The following is a 9,731-nucleotide window of genomic DNA, read 5'->3' as shown; positions in this document are numbered from 1 at the left end:
TTATAAACATAATAATAGTATGTATCTTTCAAATCTTAATATATATAAATCTCGTGTCACAATGTTTGTCCTCAATGGACTCCTAAACCACATAACTGATTATAATAAAATTCGCACACCATGTGCAGTTCGATCTAACTTGAGAGATAGGATAGTTTAAATCTCATCGTTTTAGAGAAAGCGGGCGAAGCCGCGGGCGGTAAGCTAGTTATAATATAAATTTATAAGTAATGTGATTCGAAAATCATCTCTTACATAATAAAATGTTATTTTTTCAAGAGGCTTTTCTAATTAAGGTGAAATTGTAGCTTTTAATGAACATGCAATGAGTATTTATTTTCCTAATGTAACTATTGTTTCCAATGAAATGTAAAAATTGTAAAAATATGAACATAGCTTAACTAATGTATAAAGATAATAAGAGAAATAGCTCATATTGTTATTTTATTGTTTACTAAATTATTATAAAATAAGATTTATTCTGGTCACTCAGCTCCTATTGTAATAATTGTTATGTATTGATAATGGAGTGGCAGCCACATTGATGTGTATATAGTGCAAGTGGCGTGGCTTGATCAATTATTATTATTCATAGTTTGACACATTTGGTTTTTCAGTTTTTATAAATGGTTACTTTTGCTTATCGGCAATCAACTTTATAATAAGCTCCATCATAAGTAAAATTGTGATTTGTACTCTTTGTATTGAATACATAAGACAGGCCCTACCTATATCATAAGATTATTTCGCATTAGGTAGATTCTGCTTTACATGGAGTAAAATGAAGACGATACAATAGAATTCAAAGCTATTTTACTTCTTTGATATTTCTTAACTCAAGGAATGTTTTATGATTTACTGTGAAGATAATAAGCCAAATTTAGAGTTCCTCTGAAAGTCAAACAATTTGTTTCATACTGATTAGCAAAAGTAATCATTGAATTAATTACAGACATTGTACAGTTTGATGTCTGCGTAGTTACACATGTATTGAGATTTCCGTTACTAGGTTAGTTGCATTTGCCAAAATAAATCTCCCATCACTGTTTTTGTCTTATTTTATTTAAACCTTATAAATACTACATTATTTTTTATAAAATAGTTATTATATATATAATATTAAGTTTTACGATATGTGTCCAGCCAGAATTGTAGCTATGTTAGTACAGATGCTCTTTATTTCTTCATTGCTAAGGTATTCGGCGCCTAATATAGCATTCCCTACAGCTATAGTTTCTCTCATGGTGTTTGCTTTTATCCAAATTCGTCCGTTCATTCCTGCTGCTAATTCAAAAGGCCACTCGTTTTTTATAGAATCTAGTAAAGGACAATTTGGATTCAGTATTTTCCTTATAAGATTTAATGAGCATTTAAACACAAATCCGTCAGTTAAAACGCCAAGGCGTCCCTTTTTGCCGTGCGAGTCCACACAAACTAGCTCTGGTTCCATATCTTTGCTTGCAACTAACATTTTTGCATACACGACATCTCCAATTTGAACTTCTGGTCGGTTTTTCTTTGTAGCACCTTCGAAAGATAGATATGATAAGGCTGCGGTACAGCTTCCTCCAACATCGACTCTGAATATGTCTCCCGCCTTTTGAACAACTACGCCAATGACATTTTCTCCCTTCGAAGGTACGTATCGCTTCTGGTAACTGTCTACCCAAAAGGTATTTGGATTTCGCTTCCTTAAAACTCCTGGTTTTGTAACAAAAACATGGTCAGTTTCTTTCCTTAGCCCCGGACCGATCACAACTTTTGACCTGGCACCAACGGCACATATTTCATCGCAATAATCTCCCGGTAAAACAACGTCACCGATTTCGACTTTCATTATTACCAATTATTACAAACTAACAGATACCTATATTCTATAAAGTAAAATGTTATTTTCTAATTTCTATCAAAATAAATACACATGTCGCTGAAGTTGTAGGTACTTTTGACGTAAAAATAATGACATGCACAGACATGATATACTTCATGTAATAAGAACAAAAAATAATCAACGCTAACGAGCGTTGATTATTTTTTGTCTTTATCAAAATAATAATCTCCCAAAAATAATTTAATTAATTAATAGTAAGGTTTCCCTTTTCTTTTGATTTATTAATTTGTTAAAATTTGTATATTCCCAAAGTTTATCTTCTGTCTGTCTTTATTTTATAAGCTGTACAAAAATTCTGACAGATCCATTGTGAACTGTCAGATCTATCAATGTCAGCTTTGTTTTGAAAGTGATCCCACGTGTGGTTCCACAAATAGTTATAATAGACCATGTTATTTTGTAAATATTGAAAATAAGACAATATAAAAACTAATTACAATGCCGGCTGTAGTTCAAAATGACGTTCTCATCTATGAGGGAAGCAATTTCTTTCGCCAACGCCTGTTATTATCAACACTAAGTGGTCGGTCAGTAAGGATCGAGGAAATTCGAAGTTCAAATGATGATCCTGGGCTCAGAGAGTATGAAGTGAACTTAATACGGCTGCTTGATAAAATTACTAATGGTACTCGCGTAGAGTTGAGTGAGACTGGTACATCCCTTTACTTCCAGCCTGGACTATTAATTGGTGGCCAGGTTACTCATACATGCTGTCCTCAACGAGGCATAGGTTAGTTAACGCAAGTTATTTAAAGGAGAATGCCCATGAAAGTATGGACCACAGTATAGTGTTGCGTCAATGCTAGAGTGGTTTTGGAGGGTTCTTCGATATTCAAAAGATTTTTACCAATTGATTTTATTGTGATAAAAACAGGGGTTTTCAAGATATTGAGAAAAATGTGAATTAACCTCAAAACTTAAATAAACCCGATTTAGTTATGTTTATGTGTGATTTAGGTAGTATTTTATCGTCCGAAGGTTATTTTTCGTTTAACATATTTAATCTATGCGTAGAGCTTTCAGACAAAGTCGATGAACAGATAGTTCATCGGCTAGTGTAGGTAGGCACCAGAAATCTTCCGGGACGGATTTCAAGAAACCTAAATATATATTTAAAAAAGCCAATAGAGATTTTATTCGGTTTACATATTATTGTTGTTGTTTGAATCATTTTTTCACTACATATTCGAAGAAAGAAACAAATAAGAAATAACTGGTTACCTACCAAGCTATGTCATAATAATATTTTTTTTTTATATATATTTATATTATTTTACTTCACTATCTATGTTAAAACAACCTACAGTGTATAAACAATAAATACCTTACAGAGTGATTTTATGTTAATTGATTTTTTTGTAATTCAATGAAAACAATTATCGATATTAATACATTTAGCTATTTTCCATAGTAAATGTCATAATAGTTACCGCTTGGTTACCGTGGTAACCGGTAATGGATACCAAATCTATGGTAACGGATCTAAACAATTACATGTCTTATTAGATTTTACAAAACATTCCCTGATCAAAATATATTTTCCGATAGTGAGAAGGCCTCTAAATTGCTGAGATTTTTTTTAATAGTATTTTTATCTTGATGCATGAGAAAAAACCTGTACCAAAAATGTAAACGGTAATGGACACTAAATCTATAATAACGGATCTAAACAATTACATGTCTTATTAGATTTTTCAAAACATTCCCTGTTCAAAATATATTTTCCGATGGTAAGAAGACCTCTAAATTGCCAAGATTTTTTTAATAGTATTGTTGTCTTGATGCATGAGAAAAACCAGTACCAAAAATGGGCATTCTCCTTTACTAGCGTACTGAATTACTTGTGTGTGTTTTATGTGTTTAAAATTTTAAATAGCAAAATTTATTATTTATTCCTTCATTACATTTCAGGTTATTATCTGGAAGTTCTATTAGCCCTTGGCCCATTCTGTAAGGAACCACTAAACGCAGTATTACAAGGAGTGACCCACCATGATTTAGATGTGTCTGTAGACAAGGTAAAGACTGCAGCACTGCCTATACTATTAAAGTTCATACTTGTAGATGATGGCTTGGAATTAAAAGTAACTAGAAGAGGTAAGCTGTTTTGGTAATAACATGCTAGTTGTTAAAGAATTCATAGTGACTCCTTTATATATGTGTTGTTTATGCAATTATATAAAATCATCTATAATAATTTCATTTTCAGGTGCCCCACCACTTGGCGGAGGTGAAATAGTGTTCAGATGTCCAGTCAGGAGGCATTTAAGGCCTTTACAATGGACTAAATGGGGCCTCGTGAAGAGAATCAGAGGTGTTGTGTACGCGCTACGGGTCTCTCCTACTATGGCCAATAGGGTTGTTGAAGCTGCTAAAGGGGTAAGGAAATCCTATCCTACTAATATTATAAATGCGAAAGTTTGTGAGGATGGATGGATGTTAGTTATTATTATGATTACATATATTTTAACACTTTACAATTATATAGATTACAATGAAATTTGGTATATAGGTAGCTGAAGACCCAGAATATGACAGACTTTTTGTCTTGTAAATCCCACAGGAACAGGAACTATGCATGTTTTTAATATATGGAAATATGTTTTAGTAGATTGCTTGTAATTCTGGTTTGAGAAACATTGACAAACATTAAATGTTTTTATTTCAGGTGATGCTTAACTTCCTTCCAGATGTGTATATAAATACAGATCAATGTCGGGGATCAAACGCGGGAAAGAGTCCAGGGTTCGGGATCAGCCTTGTGGCAGAAACAAATGATAAAACATTTTATTGTGCTGAAGCTGTAAGTATTTTTATAAGATTTTTTTACATGTAAGATTTGCAGTTATATTTAGAAGAATTAAAATATCTAATGGAAGTTTTTAAGTCTTTGTTTCCTGAATTTTACTATTTCTAGCAGAAAAAAAAGGTCAGTGTTGCCAGAAAATAACAGATATAACTTCCAAATAAACCAAATAAAATTTATGTCAAACCAAGCATACATTTTCAGTGGAATAGCTTAAGGTTAAAAGGTTTAATTCAAACACAAATTATTTCATAAAATTTTAATGCTCATACATAAAATTCACAACCAAATAAAATCCACAGAAATCAGTAGAGGCAGGTACGGGAGACAGTACACTACCCGAGGACCTCGGCAAGGAGTGTGCAATGAGGCTCTTGGATGAGATCCACAGAGGGGGTGCGGTGGACTCGTCTCTGCAGTGGTTGCTTGCGTTGTGGATGGCGCTTGGACAGAAGGATGTTAGTGAAGCTGTGGTGAGTTGTTTTTGATATTATAGCATGTAAAATGTCTTAAAATTAATGACCATAACAGAAATCAGAACCATAACAAAAATCGGAACCATATCTAAAAATTATAACACATATACAGGGTAACTTGGATTAATAAGTAGGATAGGTTTTATCCCGGAAATCCCACGGGAACGGGGACTATGCGGGTATTTCTTTGAAAACGCGGGTGAAGCCGCGGGCGGAAAGCTAGTATCATTATATTGTTAAACACACTTTAACTACTACACAAGTCATTCATTTTATAGATTTTATTTCTTGTTATTTTTCTATCTTGTTATTTTTGATTCTCCTGTCGAAGATTATATGAATAAAAAAATATTTTCCAGGTGGGTCCACTATCAGAGTACACAATAAAATTCCTGCAACATCTAAAAGAGTTTTTCGGAGTAATGTTCAAGTTGGAGGTACTCCGGGATGAAGATGAAGACTCAGATGAAGAGCTGGTGGTTTCCCAGAAGGTCAAGATGACGTGTGTGGGCATCGGTTATATTAATATTAGTAAACGGACGTTGTAATAAATTGTTATGTTAGAAATTGTGTTTTATTTTCTTAGAATTTTAAGTACGAATAAGGCAATTTGTAGAAAATAATTAAAAAATTACATGAATTAAACTAATTAATTCTTAATTTATAGTTCTACGAAAAGAAACATGACGTAATGATTTTAATATGTTTTATCTATAATATGTATTTGTTATATTATTATTTGCACTCTGTGTATGATTTCGCATAAAAAGTCGCGCCATCTATCCCCCTTGTTTTTTAAATAGCATTTAGAGAAAGGTGTGCTCTTATAAAATCGTAGGAAGTCTTAAAGTACTGTACACTACAAGCTATACCTTGAGACCTGAGGAAGGAAATAGGATAGGTTTTATCCTGGAAAACCCACGGGAACGAGAACTATGCAGACTTATATTTATATAAGCTGACGTAGAAGCGGTCTATGTGAAAAAACTAGCAGTTATAGAGGTTCCGCGTTATCTACATAAACATTCTACAGACATACAAACATAGTAACGCATTTACGTATATACTCCGTAGTGAGACAAATGATTCTAAGAATTACACGTGAGCGCATGCTAACACCGCTATAGCCCACAGCTAAGTTTTCTGCTGCGTATGCTGTATTATGAAAAATATCAGATTAAAATGTTACTTCTGATTACATCGGCAAATCTATCACTGAAAGTCACATTTAAATCGGTCCAGCCATTCCAGAGATAACAGACAGACAGTTAATTTTTTTTTTTGTTTAACTACTTACTATTTTATGGTTTGTGTCCATATTATTATGCATTTAGTAAAAACACGGTTATTTTTTTATAATAACAAATAGATACCTACTCCAATTTTATTATTGGTTCAAACGAAATTCAATATTGAGGTAGGTTAGGTAGGTAAATTCATTATTGAGGTAAAAAAGAACGTTATCCTTATTGTTGTACACCATATTATGATTAGTAACATTTTCTCCTAGGCCTAGCATTTTCTATATAAGTATTATCTATTTAAATAAAAAATCATTCATTGATTGATTTGATACAACACTGTTTCATATAAGTTGAGATATTGTTTGACTTGCGTTTCAATAGATGGCGTTAGGTGCACCTAAAACAGCTAAGGATTGAGTGCTCGAGCAGTCAGTGTATGCCTCACGACCGCTCGCAAGCCGTCAACGGCACGGTGGAATTTCGGGCGGCCGTACACGGACCGCTTCAAGCAGTTGAGACCGACCGCTTGAAGCCGCAACCGCGCGGTGAACTATAGACATTCATTCACCGCCGTACACATGACCGCTCGAGCCGTCGCGACCGCTTCAAGCCGTCAACTGCATGACGAAATTCCACCGTGCCGTTGACGGCTCGCGAGCGGTCGTGAGGCATACACTGACTGCTCGAGCCGTTGACTGCGCTAGAGCCGTCGACGGCTCCCTATCCCCCTGAAAATCAATGACTTGACTAGTCAAAAAAATCAATTCCAACAATCAACAATCGCTTCCAACGGCTCGAGCGGTCAACAACCGACGGCTCGAGCAGTTGACGCCGACCGCTCGAGCCGTCCGTGCGACCGCTCGAGCCGTCCGTGTACGTCGCTCAGCCGTTAACTGCTCGAGCGGTCCGTGTACGGCCGCCCTTCGTCATGCAGTTGACGGCTTGAAGCGGTCGCGACGGCTCGAGCCGTCACGTGTACGGCGGTGAATGAATGCCTATTATAGTTCACCGCGCGGTCGCGGCTTCAAGCGGTCGGTCTCAACTGCTTGAAGCGGTCCGTGTACGGCCGCCCTAAGGTAATTATGGATAGGTATCTTTTGTCATTCTGGGATAATGAGTAAATCGGAGGCATAGAAAGGGCATGAAATAATAAAACCGTATTTAATTTTATATTTTATTTGTCTAACTATATAATATCTTATAGCTATAATTGTATATAATAATTAAGGCACATTGTGAAATATTTAACAATATTTCTTTGATTTAGATTTAAGAATACATACAATAATAATTTTATTTAGGTGTATAAAATAGAAAATAAAAATATAAAATAAAAAACGAAGAAAATGGCAGTGAATACATGAATAAAGTAGTAAAAAGGTAAAAATAATAGGAAACCATTTGTTTTATATAAAAATATAAAAATGAGTATTAAGTTTCTAGTCTTATAGATAAAAATGTACATAATTTTGACTTAGTTTAAAAATCAGATAATCTTAAAAATTTACATTACAAAAGAAAGTTGCTTTTCCAACACACTTAACGTATTTTGTAAGTACATTTTTCTTATAAATTGGAAAGAATGGATAACATCAGTCCGGAATATCCACAGAACAGTAAGAACATAATAGAAGTGCGATGTGGGCGTGGCCCACGTGTCACTAGTAAGGTAAGATCACCTAACTCGCTCTCAGTTGTGCGCAGAAAAATATTCGAGTCGGTTGTCAACTGTCAAACCTTATTTCCATATTTATTCATTATTTAGAGTGTGTTGTTCGGTATTAGAGTGGAAAAATGATAGCAGACGAAATAATATCAGCAATCGAGGCATTTCATACCATCGGTAAGTCTTATTTTAATTGATTTTAAATATATTTTAAGTTACAACTTCGCTTGTCGTAATTTGTCAAAAATTTATAAAAATATTAAGTCAAAATGAACCTTAATCCATATTAAATAAGTACTAATATAGATTGAACAGCAAACAAGACTTTCTGGAATATTATTGAAATAAACAAACGAATGTCGGATTAGTGATGCATGTGGCGCATATCGACAGTATCGATACTTTAGAAAAGACAAACATTTTAAATATTAAATTTTATTCTATTTTTCCTTAGCTTTCATTTGTCCTATTTATTTATAGATTTTCGAAAGAGCCTAATTTAAAAGAGAAATGGATAATAAATGCAACGTGACGAGTTAACTGGATGCCGAACAGCAATAAGCAGTCTAACAAAGGCCACCGATACATCAAACCTACGGCAGTTCCAAGATTTAAAAAAATGCATATTTTCTGTTTGTTTTGTAAATATAGATTTATACTATTCTATTCCGTTTTTTATTTAAATATAATAATATGAAAAGACGTACTTAGTAGTAATAAACATACTCCAAAATGTGACACATTATCCTATACTCATATAATAGAAAGAAAAAAAAATGCACAAAAATATATTTATTTGTGAATTATCGATAACAAGGCTGACATCCCTTAGATCATAGCATCAGGTTAATGTCAAGTTAATGTCATTAATTTACAGTGACACAAATTTCAACCTTATCTTTATGTGTAGAGGTTCAAAGTTATATGTATTGAAAACCAACGCCATCTGTTGTGGAATAGCTGAATGTTTTCGAATTTGGAATTTCTGAGCAAAGAGAAACAAAACAGCTAATATACCTAGGGATGTTATACTAAAATAAACCGTAACTTGGTTCGTTAGGGTACATATTGAAATGCTGAATTTATAACCTAAGTCAGTTTTTACTCAAATTAAGCTGTCCAATCAAAGGCATAGTTTACTTGTAGTGTACTGTATAACTATCGGTTTAAATGTGTGGGTTTGGCGACACTGGTTTTCATACTAATGATGACATTATAGCACTTCTATTATGTTCTTACTGTTCTGTGGGAATATCACAAGGATAGATTATATTACAAAGAATTTTAAGTACAAATTACAACAATATAATTTCACAGGGCAACATTATTTTATTACAGCGCCCTCCAATGACTAAGGAATGTGATTCCTTATTCATTGGCGCCCTCTGTCAACAAAATAACACGTCAAAGAGATCTTGTCAATTCAAATTTGTCAAAAATGTCAAATGATTTCGTTATTCAACATTTTTAAATTTTTAACGAACTGTGTGTCGATCATTAATATCAATTTAGGTGCGTTTTCAACACCAAAAAAGCTTGATTTCGCTTAAATATTTCGTTTCAACATAATTTTACAAGCACACTAGACATTTTTTAACATTATTGTATCGATTGTTTTGTTGTTATTATTGATTGAAAAAAAAAACAA

At 33.6% G+C, this 9,731-nt stretch overlaps 2 protein-coding genes across 2 annotated transcripts; one reads left to right on the top strand and one right to left on the bottom strand.

Annotated features, from left to right (window-relative positions):
• Positions 1-1,112: 1,112 nt before the first annotated feature.
• Positions 1,113-1,943, bottom strand: LOC123696530 (exosome complex component RRP40). The gene has a single exon (XM_045642803.1). It carries the CDS (start codon positions 1,835-1,837, stop codon positions 1,127-1,129), a length of 711 nt encoding a protein of 236 aa, XP_045498759.1. The 5' UTR covers positions 1,838-1,943; the 3' UTR covers positions 1,113-1,126.
• A 298-nt stretch (positions 1,944-2,241) lies between these two features.
• On the top strand, positions 2,242-5,740 carry LOC123696526 (probable RNA 3'-terminal phosphate cyclase-like protein). The gene is made up of 6 exons (XM_045642798.1): positions 2,242-2,621; positions 3,803-3,988; positions 4,101-4,270; positions 4,560-4,694; positions 5,000-5,170; positions 5,533-5,740. Exons 1-6 carry the CDS (start codon positions 2,330-2,332, stop codon positions 5,719-5,721), a joined length of 1,143 nt encoding a protein of 380 aa, XP_045498754.1. The 5' UTR covers positions 2,242-2,329; the 3' UTR covers positions 5,722-5,740.
• Positions 5,741-9,731: the final 3,991 nt, after the last annotated feature.

Source organism: Colias croceus, chromosome 12 (assembly GCF_905220415.1).
Source record: "Colias croceus chromosome 12, ilColCroc2.1".
NCBI classification, from domain to species: Eukaryota; Metazoa; Arthropoda; class Insecta; order Lepidoptera; family Pieridae; genus Colias; species Colias croceus.
The sequence above is the reverse complement of the archived record's forward strand: the minus strand, read 5'-3'. Positions and strand labels throughout refer to the sequence as shown.

Excerpts from the sequence above, each read along its gene's own strand:
- LOC123696530 (XM_045642803.1), bottom strand. The coding sequence starts at position 1,837 with ATGAAAGTCGAAATCGGTGACGTTGTTTTACCGGGAGATTATTGCGAT.
- LOC123696526 (XM_045642798.1), top strand. The coding sequence starts at position 2,330 with ATGCCGGCTGTAGTTCAAAATGACGTTCTCATCTATGAGGGAAGCAAT. Across the intron at positions 2,622-3,802 it reads CTGTCCTCAACGAGGCATAG|GTTATTATCTGGAAGTTCTA; the intron begins GTTAGTTAACGC and ends ATTACATTTCAG. Across the intron at positions 5,171-5,532 it reads AGGATGTTAGTGAAGCTGTG|GTGGGTCCACTATCAGAGTA; the intron begins GTGAGTTGTTTT and ends AATATTTTCCAG.